The sequence below is a fragment of the Trachemys scripta genome, chromosome 6 (genome assembly GCF_013100865.1).
Source record: "Trachemys scripta elegans isolate TJP31775 chromosome 6, CAS_Tse_1.0, whole genome shotgun sequence".
Taxonomy (NCBI): domain Eukaryota; kingdom Metazoa; phylum Chordata; order Testudines; family Emydidae; genus Trachemys; species Trachemys scripta.
In genome coordinates, this window is record NC_048303.1 from 19,581,390 (window position 1) to 19,604,134 (window position 22,745).

The 22,745-nt window shown below is 40.5% G+C and overlaps 1 protein-coding gene across 1 annotated transcript in view; it reads right to left on the minus strand.

Moving 5' to 3' along the window:
• The window catches only part of CPLX4 (complexin 4), a 31,438-nt gene that overhangs the window by 6,079 nt on the left and 2,614 nt on the right, over window positions 1-22,745 (minus strand). The window contains exon 2 of the mRNA XM_034774785.1: window positions 21,871-21,958. Within this exon, the coding sequence (XP_034630676.1) occupies window positions 21,871-21,958 (88 nt within the window). The remainder of the gene's footprint in view (window positions 1-21,870; window positions 21,959-22,745) is intronic.

Sequence of the window (22,745 nt, forward strand, 5' to 3'; positions counted from 1 at the left end):
CATTCAGTCTCGGTTCTATAGCAAGGGAGCTCAGATTGGCTTACCCAACTGCTTAATCATTATTTACTGTTACAGTTTTCCATGTGACAATATATTTGATAGCTTTGTTTACCTCAAATCTGATTTTTTTTCATATGCTGTTAAAATAGCCTGGGCAACACCAGAGTTAATATGATGCAAATAAAATCAACATGCTATCTCGTGGCTGCTTGCAAGAAACAACAGGAATATGATTTGCTACCACTAGAGCTGTTGAAGACAGCAACAATATTATAATGAATATTCTTTATAGAGTTAACAATGTGTTAATAAGGAAACTTTTGCTACAAAAGGAGTTTCTCTTCTTGAGGTTCTTCCCAACCAGTAGTATAGGTGGATGAGGGCAAACTTCAGATGACAAAAGTTACCCTACAAATTAGGCAAACTCACATTAACTAGTCAGCCATAGATTTCCCAACCTTCAGAACTGTAGCAATAAATGCACTAATAGTACTACATAATGAATTACTGTATATTAAATCCTTACCTGCACATGTGTATACAGTACTCACTCGGCCTACCTCTACATAGGCAATGATGGGGTTGAACCAAAATCCCAGGACTGAAGATCCTGGACTGTTGAAGTGTTTGAAGTCTGGTTTCAGGAGGCAATTTTTTGGATTTAACTAGTCTCTGACTATAGTGGGCCAAATTTAGAAGTGATGCAAGCAAGTACAATTCTAGTGAAGTCAGGGGAATTGCAACTGCTTACACCAAATCTGTATTTGGCCCAGTGTCTCTTAATCTTGCTAAGAATTCCAGTAGGGAATAGACTACCAATGGTAAACTAAAAGAAGAACAGGAGTACTTGTGGCACCTTAGAGACTAACAAATTTATTAGAGCATAAGCTTTCGTGGACTACAGCCCACTTCTTCGGATGCATAAACTAAGAAGAATATAAACCTCAACCTTCCTTTCGAGGCAGCTTCTCAGAGCTCCAGTTTTCCTACTTTGATTGTTTAATGGAAATTTAGTTTAGATATCTGGATTCTACTGATTTGCGTAAGCCTGATAGAACAAATCCCTTATTATTTCTATTCGAAAATCAGACCACATTTTTCAGTGGGAGCCAGCTGGTGCCCAATACTTAAAAAAATCAGTTCTATCATTCAGGTGCCTATATAAAGAATTAGGTGGCCAACTTTAGCACCCTGTTTTGAAAGTCTTGGCCTTAATAGCAAATTCATTTTAGAGCCTGCTGAAAAAAATAAAAATATCCTTTGTAATACATTTATACCAAAACCCACCAATCCCGGCCAGCGAATTCTTTTTAATGATTTTACATGGAAAGTGCTCAGACACTATGAATAGGTACCAGTCTGAAATCCTAAAATAGATAGGTGGAAACATTGTTTTCACCGGTGAGGAAAGCACAGATTTCAATATTATTTTAACTGAGGAAAGCATAATGTTACTTGAAGGCTTGTGGTCTACTGATGAATCACACACTACTTTCTACATGACTCTGCAAGTGCTTTTCAACACTCACTTGAGGACTTGCACTTCTGAGAGTATAGAGAACATTAGCCACGGTTTTGCGTTAGCCTACTTCCTTTAAAGCAGCATCTGCTCTAAGCCAGAGCCCTGATTATGAACCTTATACATCAGTGTAATTAGCAATCATCTAGTCTAACCATTCAGTCTGATCAACTCTATTTAAAATCAAAGCCAAAGGGATGAAAGATCACAGACTAATCCATAGGGGAGCCAAACGATCTCCTCAATATCATTAAGCAACAGACTACATTTAGGTTGATCATTCTGTCATGTGATTTGCCTGTGCCTAACGTACAGCGGTATTTGGATACGGTGAAACTGAACAGAATTCAGGGTTGTTTCAGTGCTTTGCAGTGGGCAGATGGCAATTCCAATTAGAGTGAATCTGCACCTACAATGAAAGTTGCATGCAAAATCTGACTTCATTAGGGCCATGGCTGTGTGCTGGGATTGCCAAGGGGAAGCAATTCTGCACCCCCAGGCACTGCTGTAGCCTCAAGGTTTCAGTTACACTGTGCGCAGTGCACTCCCACCTTTTTGTGGAGAAGAATGCCTGGCAGATTTATAGATCCACTAGCCCTTCTTCCCACAAACTCCCTTTGCAATGGAGAAAGATCTCACCTCCCATCCCTGCAGAGCTCCATGGCGCACAACTGGTGTGTGGAGCCTGCATGGAATCCCCAAATCTTACTCCTCTTTCTACAGTAGAGCTATATCTGTTCTATTAGGTCTGAAGACAGAGGATTTGGCCCTACAAGGGAGTCCAGTATATGTTTTGTACAGACAGTTCTCTGAAAACTCAGTGTTCCAAATTCTCCTCCTCAGGAAAGTTTCCCTTTGTGCTTTGACAATATCTATGAGGCAGAAAGAGATTATGTAGCATGCAGCATAACGTTTAGCAAATCACTTATTTCAGAATAGTGCAGTTATTAAACTGAGTCAGTGATAGTCTGGCTCCAAAAAAACAAAAAGGTTTTTTAGGGATTAGGAGGCTGCATGTAATTAATGATGTTTCTTTTGTTCTTCATGCATTGTAAGAGGAAAATGTATTCCTTTTTTAACTTAAAAACAAAGAGAATGTAAGTGCATCATTTTATAATGAGCCTGTTATATGGAAGATGCTTAACGATATCTGTAAACCTTTTCCTTCAAGTGGCAATGACTAAGAGACTCTTCATACCCAGCAACCAGGAATCTGCCAAAGCAACGTCAATGGACAGTGAAAGTGCAGAGATTAGATTATACTGTACATTTCAGCTGCAGTCCAGATGGTGTTTAGAATGATATTTTGCAAAGTCTTACATAAAAGCTGGGGGTGGGGGGATTTATGTTTCACTTCTAAAAATATTCATGACAAAAATTCAAGAAACTGACAAAGTCCCACAATTCTTTTCCTCTCCCTTGACCTTTCATTCTGACATTTTGCCCAGATCTAATTTTTCCTACAATTTTTTCACCTGGTTCCTTACTGCCACCTCAGGCCTTCTTTTTAAAGAAGCTATAAGCCATTCATGTACAGCTAGAGAGATGTCATCTCCCCCTGCCCTTTTTTGGGGGAGGGAGGGTAAGGCAACAAGAAAGCAGATTTTCTAGCCACCTCCGAACGACCTGAGCACGAGTCGTGAGATGTACAGTTACTGATTTGAATATGCCAGTCTGGGCTTTAAATGTGCAAGAGATAAACACAAAAAATCAGAGCTAAAAATTCCATGCCATGGTCTTATTATTGGACATTCAATAGCACAACACAGGTGGGAGCCAAGGAAAAGCACTGTCGAAGGTGAAAATAAACCAATTTACTTTTCAGAGGGTAGATTATACTCCCGGGGAGAGAAGAAGAACAGGGCACCTGTGGATAAGGAATGATGGTGATGATGACGACTCCACACCAGATTTTGATGCCAGTTACAACAGTGTAAATCCAGACTTCATGAAGACTTTTGTGGTTGGTAGTGCTAGAGATGCCAGTGAATAAGACACTGGATTGGGACTCAGGACACCCGGGCTCTATTCCCATCTCTGCCACTAATCTTGGGCAAGTTGTCTCATCTCCATTATCTTTTCCCACTCTGTCTCTCATCTATGACTGAGAACTTTGCAGGGCAGAGATGGTCTCTTACTATATGTCTGTACAGTGCAGCTCAATGCAATGGGATCTCAATTGAGCCACTAGGCACTACTATGACAAAAAGATAATAGCGTTAGTTTGATTTACACTGGGGTAAAGCAGAACACAGTCCAGGCCTACATTTAAAAACAAACCCTATCTGATACAGAAGTCCAACAGAAGAAAAACTATGGATATCTCTTGATCTAGCACAGGACTCAGTATGCTGGATTCTATCCCTGGCTGTGCCTTAATTAAAAATAATAATGCAATACCATCTCTGTCTAACTAACAGCTATAAATCAAATACTGGAGCATAACATTGAGAATTGACATCTCAGGTGTCAAATTCAGAGATGCAAAAATATTTTTTAGAATCTGATTTGGTATCATTTAAAATGAAAACGTTAGTTTCACCAATGTCTTTGAATTTTCAATCTATTTTTCTAGACAAATCACAGTGGGCAGCACACAGCAGCATATCTGCAGGTGTAATCAAGCTTACCAGTCAAGGTATTGAATCCACACTGTTCTTCCACTATTACACTAGCATAACACTGAAGTTAGGTAGTGATGAATCAAGTCCCCAAATGCAATGTTTAAGGCAGAGAGCTGTGCTCTTCCCCTATCTCACAGAGAATTCTTTGCTGACTACTGATGAGTTCCCTTACCACTACGCTTTCTTTTTCTGTGCAGAGAGGGACAATCACCTCCAAGTTTCTTGGCTCCTTTGTGCATGCAGTCCCAAAGTGCCTCATCATTATTATTAAATACACCTCTACCCCAATATAACGCAACCTGATATAACACGAATTCGGATCTAATGCGGTAAAACAGTGCTCCGGGGGGGGGCGGGACTGCGCACTCCAGCGGATCAAAGCAAGTTCGATATAACGTGGTTTCACCTATAACGCGGTAAGATTTTTTGGCTCCCGAGGACAGCATTATATCGAGGTAGAGGTGTATTTATATCTCAGCACCCGGAACCCCCCAATCAGAACTGGGGTCTCATTATGCCTGGTGCTTTAATTTTGTTGTTTTACCTTATAAATATTAGGAATGCCAAGTGCCATCTTCTCAATTTTGCTGAAAATCTTTCTTAGAGGAGCCAGACATATAAATCTGGAACTTTCTCATCCTTCAATTGAAGTGGGAAGCTATAGATTTTTTTTACCCAAAGAGCTTTTCTTCAAACTCTTATTCAGTCCATTGAGGTGTCAGACAACAACATTTTAAACAGTCTGAATAAGAATCACTTCCCCTCACACATTATCAAGGTTCCACCTTGCATGCTTTCTCTAATAACATCATCTTCACAGCTCTCCAGTCATCCAGGAAGCCTTTGAAGAAAACCAAGAGACACAAGGCCTGACTTTCTAATGCAAGTAACAAGCAGCAACTTCTCATTCAACCTCTTTCTTAAAAAAAAAAAAAAAAAGGCTCTCTGAATACATTATAAAGAAACAATAGTAGACCTAATTTTGGTTTCATTGTTGATCATCTTTAAAATAAGTTCCTATTGTTACTGGCATGTCATGGTTGGTTTTGGAATTACCTTGGCTGATCAAATATCTCAGGTTAGCTGTATATTTATATCAATTGCTCAAACTAGCCTAACAGTCCCATTATGATGATGTTTGAAAAGAGACACTATTTAGTACACAATTTTGGAGATCATAACCTAAGTTAGGATAACAGGAACTTTCCTCAAATGATGAGCTTTTAAAATGCAACTCATAAGGTATCTCCTATTTTCACTTTCTTTTTGAGGCCTAATCCTACAAACTTGAGACTTGAATGGGACCATGTGTGTGGGTAAGGTGGGTAAGAAATACTCAACTGAGACCAAGCCCAGTGTTGGGTAAAAAAAATAAATTATTAAGCTGAATCCAGTTCACTGTATTAAAAACATGCAGTAGAGACAGATCTTACCTTGGAAATAGGAGATATGCTGACTACAGTGGAGAGGCGAAAGTTGTCAACAAATAATACCTCTCATGGATGAAAACATCTTTTCAATGACAAACCTAAGCTGACAATTCTGTTAATAGGATTAAGGTTCATTAAGGAACTGTTTTCTCCTATAAATCTGGTCCAAATAGCATGGAGCTTTAGGTTTTGCACTGATGTGGGGGCCCTTTTTAATCTTGACGTTCATTATTTTATTTACACCTTAGGATACTTTTTGATATTATTAAAATTTACGCCTTTCAGTTCAATAGCCTGTTATTTAGATTCAGGCCAACGATTCCAACTGGTTAATGCAGTTTGGGCTGCCGAATTACCTTTTTGAGAGTATTATGCAGTGCTTTAGAAGGATAATGAAGGGGTATGCTTTTGTGCGGGAGATAATTTGAATCTAATTCTTTGTTTTTTTCAATGTATAATTTATATATATATTTTCTATGATCAGAGGGAGGAAAGCTGGGTTACAACCAAGAAAATAACAGATCATATAGACGCACAGATCCAAAATGGTGAATCTTGCAACACTTATCCAGTTAGGACCCAATTCAGCAAAACACGTGCTTAACTGTTTTGCTGACTCAGAGTTTCTGCCCTTACTTGGGCAGAACTCCCACTATTGTCATTGGAAGTTTGATTAGAGGGGACATGAAAAATGAGGCCAGAATCCTACAATGAGCACTGGAGAAATCCACTGGGCACACTGGGATTTTGGACAGAGGTGTGTGTGTGTGTGTGTGTTTGGGGAGAGGAGACCACCTGTTTAGAGATTACTGCAGCATCAGGGCTTAAGCATTACTAGGGTTGCCAGCTGTCTAATCACACAAACTCAAACACCTTTGCTCCGTGGCCCTGCCCCGCCTCTTCTCCAAGGCCCCATCCCTGCCCCCGCCCCTTCTCTGAGGCCCTGCCCTGCTCACTCCATCCCCCCTCCCTCCCTCTCTCACTCTTCCCCACCCTCACTGACTTTCACCAGGCTGGGGCAGGCGGTTGGGTTGCGGGAGGGGGTACGGGCTCTGGGCTGGGGCCAAGGGGTTTGGAGTGTGGGAGGTGACTCTGGGCTGAGCCGGGGGCAGGAGTTGGGGTGCAGGAGGAGGAGCAGGGTACAAGCTGTGGGAGGAAGTTTGGGTACAGGAGGGGTTTCAGGGCTGGAGCAGGGGATGGAGTGCAGGAGGGGGTGCAGGTTCTGGGAAGGAGTTTGGGTGTGGGAGGGGGTTGAGGGCTGGGGCAGGGGACTGGAGTGCGGGAGGAGGAGCAAGGTGCGGACTCTGGGAGGGAGCCTGGGTGAAGGAGGGGTTTCAGGGCTGGAGCAGGGGACTGGAGTGCAGGAGAGGGTGCAGGGTGCAGGTTCTGGGAGGGAGTTAGGGTCTGGGAGGGGGTTGAGGGCTAGGGCAGGGGTTCAGGAGGGGGTGCAGGCTCTGGGGTGGGGCTGAGGGGTTCAGAGTGTAGGAGGTGGCTCCGGGCTGAGCCTGGGGCAGAGGATTGGGGTAGAGTAGGAAGTGCAGGGTACAAGCTCTGGGAAGGAGTTTGGATGCAGGAGGGGGCTCACAGCTGGGGCAGGGGATTGGGGTACAGGAGGAGGAGCAAGGTGCAGGCTCTGGGAGGGAGTTTGGCTGCAGGAGGAGGTGAGGGGTGCAGGCTCCGGCCGGGCGGTGCTTACCTTGGGCGGCTTCTGATCAGTGGCACAGCAGAGCTAAGGCAGGCTCCCTGCCTGCCCTGGCCCTGCACTGCTCGTGGAAGCAGCTGGCATGTCTCGGAGGGGGGGGGGGGAGGAGAAGGGGGCTCTGAACACTGCCCCTGCCTGCAAACACTGCTCCCACAGCTCCCATTGGCCGCAGTTCCCGGCCAATGGGAACTGTGGGGGCGGTGCTTGCAGGCAGGTGCAGTGTGTGGAGACCCTCTGTCCTCCTCCTCACCCCCCGGGGGCTGCAGGGGCATGAAAAAAAGAAATTCTTTGACTACGCCAGTGCTAGGAGCCTGGTAACAAACAAGAACTGTATTTGCTCATTTGTGAGCATAAATTTGATCTAGTTGGTATTACTGAAACCTAGTGGGATGATTCACACTTTTGGAATGTTAAAATCAATGGTTCTAACCTACAGACACCCCCCGACTTAAGCAATCGTTCCATTCAGGAAAGCCTGGTGTAACTCAAATTTTGCGTAAATTGGAAACATATACCTGTAAGTTACATAAAAATTTCTGCAACTCGAAAATCCTATTTCTGGCTTATGGAACTTTTTCCGTAAGTGCAAATTTGCATAAGTTGAGTCTTGTGTAACCTGGGGAGCGTCTGTATTTAGGAAGGATCAAGTGGCAAAAGGGGAAGGGACTTGGCCCTTTTTGTCCAAAATAGAATTGCCTGCTTCATGTCACTGATAACTCAAAGTAAATCATCTTGAATGCTTCCGGATTAACATCCTGACAGACAATGCACAAGATGGGGTCGTAATTGGTGTCTGCTACAGAACACCAAATCACACTAGAGAACAGGATGACCAGCTCCTTATGCACCTATCTATAATGTGTAGGAAATAAAACTGTATGATCAGCCTGAGTTACATATGCAAACTGGTGGTGCAAACTGGCAGAAGGAATAAAGGGTACATACATAGAGGTTTACAGGGATTCCCTGGATCAGGAATCTATATAATAGTTCGCTAAAGGGTGGCATGTAAGGTGTCTACCAAGACCCAATAGCTTACTAGTCATCATATGTACAGATAACATTTAAGGAGTTATGCATCCATACTGAAAAATATGTCCTTAAATTATGTGAGCTGACAGGTCACCAGAAGGTGATACACAGGTTCTGTTCAGGGAGGGGGTAGTAGTCCCTCATCTCTCTGGCTGGTCATTGTGTAGTCAATGTCTCACAGTGTCTTACTGAGCCTGATGCAAATGAAGAGATTATGAATTCACATGAGAGGCAGCCTGTAGGAAAAAACAAAAACAGCTGGGGGGCATATTGTTTACAGGTAAAGACAATGGATTTTTGGGGTAGAACCGGGAGTACTGAGGTACCTCTGGGATCCTTCACTGAGGAGATGAACTGTCAATGTGTTCGGCCTTATGAAAGGAAGGTCACAGCCAACGTGGCTTGAAAACACTGCAAAGACTTTGGGGAGCTAAACTTCATTAGACAGGAAAGTATCTGGTTAATTAAGTCTAGGCTATAGAACGTGTATTATAATTTTATTTGACATGTAACCATTTGTTTCCAAGACTTTGACTTGCTACTTCTCAAATCTCTGTACTTTCTTAAATAAACTTTTACTTGTTTACTTTTATTGGTTTTCACTATAGGCATAAGTGCTGTATGTTAACCAGAGCGGTGATCTAAGGTGAACTGGTAAGCTGGTGCGTACTGCTTCTTTGGGAACATTGAATCTATGACTACTACAAGTGTCCAGCGGAACAGAGACTAGACACTCTAGGGGGATGCTCAGAGGGTCCAGGGGTTGCAGTGTGTCTGCAGAGGGACAGCAGAGCCTGCATAGGCTAAGAATATTTGTGTTTGCCTGGGGGAGGTGGAGTTGGGGAGCTGACAGACTAGGGGGGGGGGCAGATACAGACAAGGCTTCCTCATGCGTAGGGCAGGTGGTAGCGAGGTACCTCCCACCCTGGGTACCCCCAAGGAAAGATCAGGAAATGTCATGCTGCCATCCATGGAATTTCTCAATATAATAGATGACAATTGCCAAACTCAAAAAGTGTTGTATTCAACAAGGGGGAAATCTATATTAGAGTGCATTGTGGCAGATAAAGAGGATGTGATCACAAAACTAAAAATGAATGATAGTTTAGGTACGAGTGAACATGACTTGATCACATTTATAATATGCAAACAAAATAGAGTCCAGACCAGTGATATATGTACTTAGTGCTTTAAAAGGGCCAATTTCATAAAGTTTAAAACAATTATGAGGTAAGTCAGTTGGTAACAGGAATTAATCAGAAAAATGTCACTAATAATTGGTAATTGTTTAAGAACATTTTACTAGATGCCCCCAAAGACACAATCCCATAATCAAGGAATAAGGCTGTGCTGGTTAAAAAATATGACCTGGTTTAGAGGGAAGTGAAGGCAGCTATAAAAAAATAATGCACAACAAAAGGAAGAAAGGTGAAGCTGATAGTAATGAATATAAATCAGAAGCGAAGGAACTGTAGAAAATTGATAAAGGAAGTACAGGGACATAAGGAGAAATCTACGGCAAGCAGAGCTAAGGACAATAAAAAGGAGTTTTTAAAGAATATTACCAACAAAAAGACTCCTAACAGTGGTATTGATCCATTACTAAATGGAAATGGTAGAATGATCAATAATAAAGCAGGAAAGGCAGAAACATTCCATAAATATTTCTGTTCTGTATTTGGGGGGTGGGAGGGAGGAGGAAACAGATTATGCAGTCATATAATCTGATAACATTCTTTGCATTCCACTAATATCTCTGGATGATATTAAACAGCAATTACAAGATCTCTACAAGATCTCTATCAAGCATTCTTAAAACTACAATACCCACCTGCTGAAGTGAAAAAACAGATTGACAGAGCCAGACGAGTACCCAGAAGTCACCTCCTACAAGACAGGCCCAACAAAGAAAATAACAGAACACCACTAGCTGTCACCTTCAGCCCCCAACTAAAACCTCTCCAGCGCATCATCAGAGATCTACAACCTATCCTGAAAGATGATCCTTTACTCTCACAGATCTTGGGAGACAGACCTGTCCTCGCTTACAGACAACCCCCCAACCTAAAGCAAATACTCACCAGCAACCACACATCACTGAACAAAACCACTAACCCAGGAACCTATCCTTGTAACAAACCCCGATGCCAACTCTGTCCACATATCTATTCAAGTGACATCATCATAGGACCTAATCACATCAGCCATACCATCAGGGGCTCGTTCACCTGCACATCTACCAATGTGATATATGCCATCATGTGCCAGCAATGCCCCTCTGCCATGTACATTGGCCAAACCGGACAGTCTCTACACAAAAGAATTAATGGACACGAATCTGACATCAGGAATCAAAATACTCAAAAACCAGTGGGAGAACACTTTAATCTGTCTGGTCATTCAGTGACAGACCTGCGGGTGGCTATATTACAACAGAAAAACTTCAAAAACAGACTCCAACGAGAAACTGCTGAGCTAGAATTGATATGCAAACTAGACACAATCAACTCCGGTTTGAATAAGGACTGGGAATGGCTGAGCCATTACAAACATTGAATCTATCTCCCCTTGTAAGTATTCTCACACTTCTTAACTGTCTGTACTGGGCTAGCTTGATTATCACTTCAATAGTTTTTTTTCTCTTAATTAATTGGCCTCTCAGAGTTGGTAAGACAACTCCCACCTGTTTATGCTCTCTGTATGTGTGTATATATATCTCCTCAATATATGTTCCATTCTATATGCATCCGAAGAAGTGGGCTGTAATCCACGAAAGCTTATGCTCTAATAAATTTGTTAGTCTCTAAGGTGCCACAAGTACTCCTGTTCTTCTTTTTGCGGATACAGACTAACACGGCTGCTACTCTGAAAACAGCAATTAGACACTTTTAAATCAGAAGGTCCAGACAGCCAGCTCTTTTAAAACTCTTGGATGCAAGTTAGGTTGCTGGGCCATTAATGCTGATTTTCAATAATTCTTGAAGCACTGGGAAAGTTACAGAGGACTGGAAGAAAGCTAATGTTGTGCCAATATTTAAAAAAGGTAAATGGGATGACCTAGGTAATTATGGGCATGTCAATCTGCAGGGCCAGCTCCAGGCACCAGCTTAACAAGCAGGTGCTTGGGGTGGCCAAGGGAGAGGGGCGGCACTTGCAGCAATTCAGGGGCGGCAGGTCCCTCACTCCCTCTAAGAGCGTAGGACCTGCCGCCGAACTGCCGCCACCGATCGCGGCTTTTTTTTTTTGCTTGGGGCGGCAAAAATGCTGGAGGCGGCCCTGTCAATCTGACGTTGATCCCAGGCAAGATAATGGAGCAGCTAATATGGGACTCAATTAATAAAGAACTAAAGGAGGGTAATATAATTAATACCTATCAACATGGTCTTAGGGAAAACAGATCATTTCAAACTTTAACAAGATACCTTTTTTGATGAGATTACAAGTTTGGTTGATAAAGGTAATAGTGTTGATGTAATATACTTAGGCTTCTATAAGGCATCTGATTTGGTACTGCACATTTTAATTGAAAAACTAGCATATAAAATTAATAGGACATATATTAACTGGATTAAAAACTAGCTAAGGTCTCAAAATGTAATGTAAATGGGGAATCATCATCAAGTGGTGTGTTTCTAGTGGGGTCCAACGGCGATCGGTTCTTGGTCCCACACTATTGGACACTTTTATCACTGACTTGGAAGAAAATATAAAATCCTCTCTGATAAAGTTTGCAGATAACAAAAAATTGGGGGAGTGGTAAATAATGAAGATGACAGATCACTGATACAGAGCAGTCTGCATAGCTTGGTAAGCTGGGTTCCAGCAAACAATGTGTGTTTTAAATATGACTAAATGTGTACATCTAGGAGCAAATAATGTAGGCCATTATACTTACAGGACGAGGGACTCTATCCTGAGAAACAGCAACTCTGAACATTTTTGGGGGGTGGCAGTGGATAATCAGCTGAAGATGAGCTCCCAGTGCGACATTTTGGCCAAAAGGACTGATGTGATCCTTGGAAGCAAAAACGGGAATCTTGAGTAGTAAAGATGTTTATTTTACCTTGAATTTGGCACTGGTACAACCGTTGCTGGAGTACTGTGTCTAGTTCGGATGTCCACAATTCAAGAAGGATTCTGATAAATTGGAGAGGGTTCAGAGAAGAGCCACAAAAATGATTAAAAGATTTGAAAACCTGCCTTATAGTGATAGCCTCAAAGGAGTTCAATCTATTTAGTTTAACAAAAGAAGTTAGTGTGTGACTTGGTCACAGTTTACAAGTACTTACATGGGGAATAAATATTTGATAATGGGCTCCTCAGCAGAGAAGGGTATAACAATCCAATGTCTGGAAGTTGAAGGTAGACAATTTCAGACTAGAAATGAGGTGCATATTTTTAACCGCGAGCATTATTAACCATTGGAACAATTTACCAATGTCATGGTGGATTCTACATCCCTGGAAATTTTTAAATCAAGATTAGATATTTTTCTAGAAAATCTGCTCTCGGAATTACTTTTGGGAAGTTCTATGGCCTGTGTTATGTAAGAGGTCAGACTAGATGATTACAATGGTCCCTTCTGACCCTGGAAACTATGAATCTAAGACCTAAGAAGTGTTAGTGCTGTTATTACAATGGAGGAATCCAATGAAAAGCCACAAGTGAGATAACTTTCAACTGCAAAAGAAAAAGTGTGTCCATTCAGACTCTTAGGCTGTGATTTTAGGTTTAGGATCCTTTGAATATCCCAGTCTAAGGGCTAATATAAAATTGTTTTAGCTTTCTAATAGTTCACAGATATATTATTCAATAATGAAGAGTTGAAAGGGAGAAGGTGACAAACAAAGAAGGCCAATTACATTTTTACACAGTGTCATTTAAAAATAATCCTACCACATTTGACAGCAGCAGTTTTCATTGATGTCACTGAGCAATTAAAGTCAGTCAGCAAGTTTTCAATTATGGAGAAGGGTATATATTTTAAATGATAGATTGGATCACGAAAAAAAAATGGTTTTACATCTGGTAATGAACAAGGTTTGCCAAGTCATATAAAGAAAGATGGCATAATTTTTTGAAGCTGCAAGTTTGATTTTTTTTAACAGGGCTATTTGCTTTTAAAGCTGGTGAGTTTTAGATACCAACATTTGGTTATGCTTTAAAGGAAGAATGATGTAATGTTATGAAAAGGTCACCAGAGGGCCTTTAATGGCTAAAAGTTAGTAATAGACTAACTACACTACATACAATACACAGATTTATACTTGCTTTTTAAATACATGTGTGTGTTTATAATCATTTTCTGAAGCAATGTGGTTTTGTTTTCTAACTGATAGATCAGTTTAACTACTTTGTGGTTAGGTTCCCAGCTTTGTTTTGTTTAGTTTGTTTGTTTTAAACATTTTTGATGTTTTGGAAGGGAATTCTTTAAACCACTGGGCAGAGGTGGCTGTAACTATGTTAGTACTAAGTTATGTTTTTTGTAGGAAATAGATGTGTAAAATATAGTTCAGCTATAGGTTAGGGAACGTGTTTTTAAATTCTCCATTTAATTCATACACCAGCAGTCTCAGGTTTTCATGCAAAAAACAGAAGAGTTTTTGAATGACATTAAAATATTAGATGAAGCTGGCCGTGTGAAGTGTATGTAAACTTCCTTACAATATTTTTGCCTTGGGGAGGCTCTCAAAGAGGCTATTTCAATAGTCCGGGTGCTGTTTCTCTGAGACAGTGTGATGGTACACCAGTCGGGTTTTATTTATTTTTCTAGCAGACCACTGGAGATATATGAATGATGCAGGACTCTCCAAAATCCCATACACAGCACTGGGTAACTGTCGAGCCCACAGATCGCAACTTTCTTAAAATGCTTTGTGCTCATGTATGCTTTAGGGAATTATTTTGATTTTTCCCCCCACTATACAGTAAAACTCCCTCCAACCTCATTAGTGCCATTAAATACAGAGTCAGGGTGGAGGCAGTGGCACACAGAAGACCTACCAAAAAGCACCTCCCCTGGGAAAGAAAGCAAATGAAGACATACAGGCTGCCCTCCAGAGAATGCTTAAGGATACAAGCTCCAACAAAGGCCTTGATGAATTTGTGGCTGTGTGATGGTTTCATGAATGTTATAATATTCTTCAGGGAGACTGAGAAGTGGCAACAGAAAATTTCTTAAACAAGACAGCTTACCAACTCACAGATTAAGCCAGATTATTGCAGAAGGTTCTTTTAGGATTGCAAGTAACAGTGGTTAAAAGTACAGAGGTGGGTGATGGGCCTCCTAAAGCAATCAACACTCATGTACAGGAAAATTGTTGGCATGCAATGGAAAACTGGAATTGTTTTAAGAAATCTGCATGACAAGTTTAGTTTTGCTGGTCGACCCCTGTGATTTATATCAGCATGGAATACCAGAGAGTTGTTAGAGGGAGTCAGACAGCTACCAGTGGTGGTCCATTTTTCAGACCAAAATGAAAGATTAGTTTGAAAAATGTCACCATGTTTGAACAGCACTTTGGGGCTCAATCATAGTCCTGTAGCATGAAACTGGAGACTTCTTAACAGTGGGTGAAGAATCTCCACGAAAAAGGCCTTTATTTTGTTGCACAATGAACATTACTACAGTATTCTTAATGGGAAAACTTTAGTTGGTGAAGATTTTTTACTACAAGTTCTGCTTCCTGACTTTTAGCTATAAAAACAAACATTCATGCAAATAAACTCACAAGACCTGTGCAGGTCTCTTATTCCCAATTTTACCAACCAGGGAAAGTGATAGGGTGCTGCTTATCTTGTGCCTTACCTTCACAGAAAACAGGCAAATAGTAGTTTACGTTTATGGTGATAAAGGAAGTACCTGATGCATTGAAGAGTTGAATGCCACTTTAGAAAGGGTTATAAGGTGGCTAAAATTTTTAGATTGGAAGCTCTTTTGGGTAGGGACTGTCCTTTTGTTTGGTGTATGGACTGCATCAAGCACAATAGTAGAGTTGTGTTGGAAATAGTTTTCCTGTCCTATGAATATTTTTAAGACTTAAATTTTTCCTGTTTTGAATCAGAACAAAATACCCAAATCTAAAAAAATATGAATGAATAATGTCTTTGTTTTGGATTAGTTGAAACATTTTGTTTCAATAATTTTGAAATGTCTTGTTTAGATTTAGACTTTTAAAAACATTTTTTCAGGCTAGTTAGCTTAAACATTGAAATGAAAAGTTGTGTCAAAAAATGTCAAAACCAATTTTTTTTTTTTTTTACAATAAAAAAATTGACTCTTTCCAAGTCTGGATATGTGTCCCTGTTCCACTTTTGATGAATTGGCAAGTTTTGATGAAAAAAATTATCAAAAAATTTCCACCCAGCTCCATGCAATAGGATCTTGGACAATAACTGGGTCTCCAAGGTGCTACCACAATTCAAATAATTAATAACGACAACATTTGGCATTTTAGCCAAGGAACCATAGAGCCATTTTAGGAAGCATATCAAAATGCACCTCTGCCAGAACAAGAAACTTCTTGTTGTTCCTCATTGATATATTGGGGTAACCCGAACAATACATAAACAAGGCATACATTTATATTGAACTCCACTGCCACGATTCTCACTAAATTTCAAAATTGTTTTTAAATCAGATAAGTTTGGGCAACAAAAAACGCCCCACCCAAAAATCTGCTAAAAAAACCCTTGTCTAACTCTTCCAGTATGTTTATTTTTCTCCATCATCTTCCAGATCAAAGCAATGAAGGGACACCAAGTGACTTCAGTATTTTTATCAACTTTGATCAGGTTAAATCCTTCTTATGGTGCTCAAATAAGCAAGAGCAAAACTCATGGCAAGAAGTCTCATACTGCTAGCTAAAGCTGATGGAAATTTTTCCACACAAAAAGATTTTAATGAAATAACGGCCTTTTTACAAACATTTTTGAGAAAAAATTGACAGATTTTTTTTCTGTTTTTTTGGTGAAACTTGCTACGACTTTAATCTATATTTTAGACAAATTTTATCAAAATTGTTTTTAAGACATTATAGAAAATGGACTCCCTACCTTTCTTTCCCCCACAAAGAATACACTGTTTTTATTAAATAAGACATTTTTATAAAATGTTGGTAAAAATATTGTGAAAAATCCATGAAAACCAGAAAATGAATCCATTTGAAATCATGCAAAATGGAACTTTTTTTTTTTTTTTTTTTTTTTAAAGTGTGACATTATTTTCCTGGGTTTTCTGACCATCTCTATTGGTAGCCTTCAACAATGGTTATACTATTACAGTAAAAACCCCATTTATCCAAATAAAACTGAGGTCATGGAATTTATTCTGGTAAATGGAAGTGTTAATAAAAGTGGGAGTTTTTCCAGGTAAGTGATGCTCACAGAAGAACGTAATCTAAATTAGGATAACAGAAGCATTCGGATAAGAGGGGTTAATATAAGAGGGGCTCAACTGTGTTAGATTTATTGCTGACATCCTACATTTTCCTTACCCATTTCAGTAGTTAGCACATTCTTTTTGCACAGGAAAGAAGATGCCATAGACTTATTTTTTCCTCCCAGAAAAATCCATTCCCAAATCCGTGCTTTGGCAAAGTTAAAATTACAAGAGCTGACAGCTCATGGGAAGATTTTTTTCTTAACTTTTCTTTAAGTTGGGCCTTAATAGGGTGGTTGCTGATGGGCCCATGGTTGACTCTTTATTCCCTGCTGTTACATAGCCTCTGTGATAGTAACCCCGAGCAATTATGAATGAAGTACCTTGGCGGATTAATAATTTGTCAGTTGAGGGCATTTTGAATGTGTTGAACTCCCTGTTGATTGTTAATTTCATTATTGCTGCTTAGTTAATATAGAGAACAAAGTTGCATGGAGACTTCTCAACATTTAATAGGGCCATCATCTCAGATAAACCCTAACCCTTTTTCACCAGTAAAAGAAGACTGCAGGAAAATGCTATGAGTTTACGGCTACAATAACCTGACGTTTACATACACTGCACTAGTTACTAGAACTTTACTTATAAGGCCTTGACTCAGCAGTCATATGTTCGATAAAATGTATCTTGATTCAGCCTAGTTGAATCCTGGGTCGGGGGCAGAGTCCACCAAAACAAAGGAAAACCCGTCCTCTCAGGTGAGAGAAGGGCCACAGAGCCAGAAACTCAGCTGATTACAAGAGAGAGAGAATGAAAAACACGGGTGAGCGTATAGATCACAGGATCAAACAAGGGATCCAGAGGAGGACACCAAGCAGAGAACTCAAGACAATGCCCCCTGTTCCAAGAAGGTGCCAGTCGATGCCATCCAGAGGAACTCTTGACGAAGGAATATACCCCTAATTGATCGCTATATTTGGGGTCAGGAAGGAATTGTCCCCTGGGTCAGATTGGCTGAGACCCTGGGGTTTTTTTGCCTGCCTCTGCAGCATGGGGTACAGGTTGCCTACAGGTTTAAACTAATGTAAATGGTGAATTCTCTGTAACCTGAAGTCTTTAAATCATGATTTGAGGACTTCAGTAACTCAGATAGAGGTTAGGGGTCTATTTATAGGAGTGAGTGGGTGGGTGAGATTTTGTGGCCTGCAATGTGCAGAAGGTAAGACTAGATGATCACGATGGTCCCTTCTGACCTTAAAATCTGAGAGTATGAATCTATCTAAAATCTCAGAAATTCAGTATAGTTGAGGACCAAAAACCCTTTTATGTTGTATTTGTACACAATGGCTATTTTATCCAACATGGAAAGAGAAACGCTCTAGGAATCTTTAAAATGCTGTGAAGTGATCCTATTGGAGCCTGATAGGCCTGCCCGAATTGTGAGCCTAATTGTGGAAAAGTGGATGGAAGTTTATAAAATGGTCCAAATCATCTATAATAATAAATGTTGATGGGAAAAGGCAACAGATGACCAACTCTGCCTGTTACAGGTAATTTAACCATTTTTAACCTTCTATCCACTTTCCCACAGTTAGGCTCGCAATTAATATGGACTACTAGACCCCAATGCCACCTGCATGGAGCCCCATTTACATGGCTCCCCAATACCCTTTCTATTATGGGCCTGATCATGCAGCCTTAAATTACACGAATAGCCCCACTGGAAACACATGATCAAAAACTGCTGGACCAAGTCCTATATCAACAGAATTTTGAACCGGCTTCATCTCATTCTATTCTAAATGTGCTAAGTACAAAGGCATAGACAAATATAATGAGGCACAATTAACGGATCTGATAATGCAAGGCCTTCCAGGTGGGGAAAAAAAAAGTATAAAATGAGAGACAACAGGTGGATACAACAAACAGCTGTGGGGAGCACGAGGTAACAGTGACTCAATTATGGTAAGTGTAATGAGGATTAATACGTTCATTTCAAAGAGTCGGACATTAAAATTACAAAGACAATTGTAATTAATATTGCTATACCACCCACTGTCCATGTACTCACTTTATATGGAATATGCCAGAGAACCATTTATCTTTTTGCACTAGGCAAAAAAAGTGTAAAGATTTTCAAGGACAACCATTGTAGTACTGATTGATGCAGCAGATGTTTGATTCTGTATAAGAAACTGAGTTGGTTCCTGGTCTGGTTAAACTGTGGTCAGAAAAATATTACAAGGCAGTCTTGGAAGAGCAGATGTGTTATTATGTAAACTCAGACCTTTGCCTGAGGAAACGAAGATGTAAGGCTGGCTTTTAAACTTTACGGAGTCAGTTGCTCACACCGTACACAGAAATGTCCAGTACAAAAGGGCTTAAAGTGAAGAGACTAAGCATTACATCCATGCCTCGTCTAGTGGTAGCTGTTCACACACCTATTAGCTCCCCAGGAAGGCTGAGTGGCCCAGAATTATTTGTAGGGCTTCTTAGCCTTCAGAAAGAGGGTTGAGTAGGGAATCAAGGGGAAAATACATATTACCGATGAGGACAAACCAGTCTTTTAGAGAAAAGGGAATAAAAGCTGAAATTTCAAGCAGAGAATTGGCAAATGAAGTTAACCAAAGCAATCTTTAGATCTTCCTGCAGAGCTCTCCTAACCCACCAGACAAGTCCACTAATAAGAGAAAAAAAATAAGTTCAATATCAGAAAAAACTGATCATTAGTAGTTCAGTTATCCCAAGTACTGTGGAAACCCCCCCAGCCTTCTCCACCTCAGCAGGTGGCAGTGACTTATGGTCCACAATACTCCACAGTGGTCTCTAAGGCCTTGTCTCAGAGAAATGTAGAAGGAAAGAAATACATTTTGCTACTTTCCACAGGCTGAAACCATAGCAAAATGCTACAACTATGAACTCAGACGTGACTAGAAAAGAAAAAGGAGGTGTGGTTGCAAGTTCTGATTAGTGGAGATGAATCACATACTTGGGTCAGATTGGCAGCCGCTGGAGGAGGCCAGGCATGAAGTCAGATAGAACAGGCTGGAGTCTCAATGAATCCCTGTCAATTTTCTGAGCAACTATTTCAGACACTATGATTTCACATTGACTTAACTCTATGGACAGACATATATACATCTTTCTACATATTCATTTGGATGCCAGTCTGGGAAATGCCACTGTCTTAAGAAATGCCAATGCCAATTCAGCTCCAACATGCTATTTTAAATGCTCCTGAAGCCATCTCTGCTTGCCCAGGCTGTTAGCAATGTTCCAGATATCTTTGTTGCTTGACAGCTTTTACTTCTTTTGGGGTTACCTTTTGGTTTCTCAGTTAATATTTGATTAGTGGCAGTAGGGACAGGGATGGGAGAAGGAGAGACTACCCATTGCAACAAACTTCTGACCTTATAAGAACGGCAGAATAAATGAAACTCAGCATTCAAAAGGTTCAGAGGGTTTGAACCTACAACATTGAAGTGGGAGTTTGCAATGCCATCAAAATGCTGAAAGCCCTAGTTTTCAATGTTATTGTGCATGTCTCGCTGAGCATTGGCCCTCTGTTCAGTGCAGTACAGAACAAAGCTAGAAACACACTCTTTCCCCATATTTACAGTATAAGTACAGCTGTTAAAACCTAATAATTAAGTCGTAACTAAATCATGTCATTTAACTGCAGACTCTGTAATACAATAGTCCAGCAGCAATGCTTGGTATACAGCCTCTATATGAACATTTAAATTTAAAAAAGGCTCCAAATGCTAATCATAGAATATCAGGGTTGGAAGGGACCTCAGGAGGTCATCTAGTCCAACCCCCTGCTCAAAGCAGGACCAATCCCCAGACAGATTTTTGCCCCAGATCCCTAAATGCCCCCCCAAGGATTGAACTCACAACCCTGGGTTTAACAGGTCAATGCTCAAACCACTGCCAATGCCAATTCAGTTCCAACTTCCTCTTTTCTTCTTTTCTTTTGCTGCCAAAGCACTCTGCTTACAGACCTTCCAAAATTCTCTCACTGAGGAGTAACAGGAACCTAAAGCTACACAAGTCTCACCCGCAAGTTGTCCTCCCCTTTTATGCTTAATCATACATACCAAGAACCAAGGGTAACATTTTCAAAAGAGCCTATATCCCATTTTCAGAAATGACCAACACACTTATGAGCTGAAGTCTCATTGAAAAATCAATGGAATTTAGCCTCCACAGTATGTCACTTAAAAAAAAAAAAAGGAATGTAGGCTCCTAAATCACCTAGGCACTTTTGAAAATTTTACCCCAAATATTTAATAGTGGTGATACCCGGTAATATTGCGAAGGGCAGTTCACCCTCATTATTGTAGGTTGGACAACTGGAGTAAGAAACCATAAGATTTTTAAAAATTATTTCAGTAACACAATTTTATCATTAAAATATTTTTCACTCCCATAGGGCTGTCCATCTGAAGTAGCTCATATAAATATTAATCAATGAAGCCTCACAATAATCCTGCGAGGTAAAGTGGAGAAACTTGGGCACAGAGAGATTAAGTGATACTATACTGGGTCCCAAAGCAAGAGGCAGGCTGTGGCAGAGCCAGGAATTAGAGTGGGTCAGAAAATGCCCTCCACCCCCCATGGATAATTTTGACTTTTCCTTGGAAAAAAACAAAAGATTTTTGACAAAAACCATCAAAGTTTTCTAAAGCAGACACATTTTTCCAAAAAATTCATTTGATCAAACCCCAATTTTCTTGAAAAACCCATACCGATGGAAAATTTTCAGCCATCTCTTCCAGGAATAAAACTAAGGTCTCCGAAGCCCAATCCCCACACCTTAACGAGACAGGGTTTTCAAGGGTGACTAGCAATTTTGAGTGCCAAACCTGATGGAGATTTATCTGAGCACCCTTTAAAAATCAAGTCCCTTTAAAGCATCTCAGGTTGGGCACCTAAAATGGAGGCACTGAAAATCACTGGCAGCTTTTGAGAACCTAGAGCCAGCCTTCCTCCATTTTTGTGTTATGTGAAGTGTAGTGTAGCATAGGAATCTCTTTGGCCGAGAGACTCGATAGTCTCAATGTGCACATTTGTTGGAAGATGACATGGGTATGGAAATCTCCCCAGCCAGCCAGCAGGTCTGACTGCAACTGTTTTAAAATCGGCCTGTGAACTAGGTCATGATTGTGACTTCATCTTACCTTAGGAAGCCTGTACTTTTCTCTCAGATGAACCCTCAGACAAGCTCTCTCTGCCTTTTTTTGTGCAAACGCTGCATCTCTCTCCATCCTGAAAATCAAAATAATAGGTGTGTAACCAGAAACCTATCATGTGACAACTTGTCATTGTCACGGAACTAATTACTCAGCTACAGAAAACTACAGGCTGAAGTCATTCTCATCCCATGTTATGCTTTAAAACAGCATAGTCTGTATCAGACTAAACAAACAACAACGAACATATGTAGAGCTCTTTCCAAACATTTACTAGTCAGCTTCACGGCACCTATGGAAGGTAGGCTAGTATTATGCCCATTTTACAGGGGAACTTGAGTCACAAAGTTAAGTTACTGGTCCAAAGCTACAAATGGAGTCATGGTTAGAGGTTGCACTAGAAGTCAGGCCTGTGCTTAGTCTAGTAGGTCATTAATCTCTGTAAGAAATGAAGGACAAGTCTAATGACATAAGTGATGTTTTGGTCTCTCCTCCAGTTTTGTTCTCTCTACGTGGCTGGATCTTGCATTGATTATCACTGAGATCAATGGAGAGCTCTGTACAACAGAATCTGAAAGTTAAAATCTTTCCCTCATAATCTTAGAGGAGAATCTTTTCCTCCATTCAGTAACAATGTGCCTGTTGAAGGGAGGCAGCTATATCACCACAAATTTAATGGGATAAAAAAATTAAATAAAAAAAAAGTGGTCATAGGTTTGTTTACCCCTCACATGACCATTGTTTCCAAGCGATATTTTATAGGGACGCTACCTTTGGGCCAAATGCAACAGTCCTTAATCAAAACTCCAGGATTTGGCCATTCCTATCAAATACCTTCCGAGACTGAAGCCAAATAAGGGGTA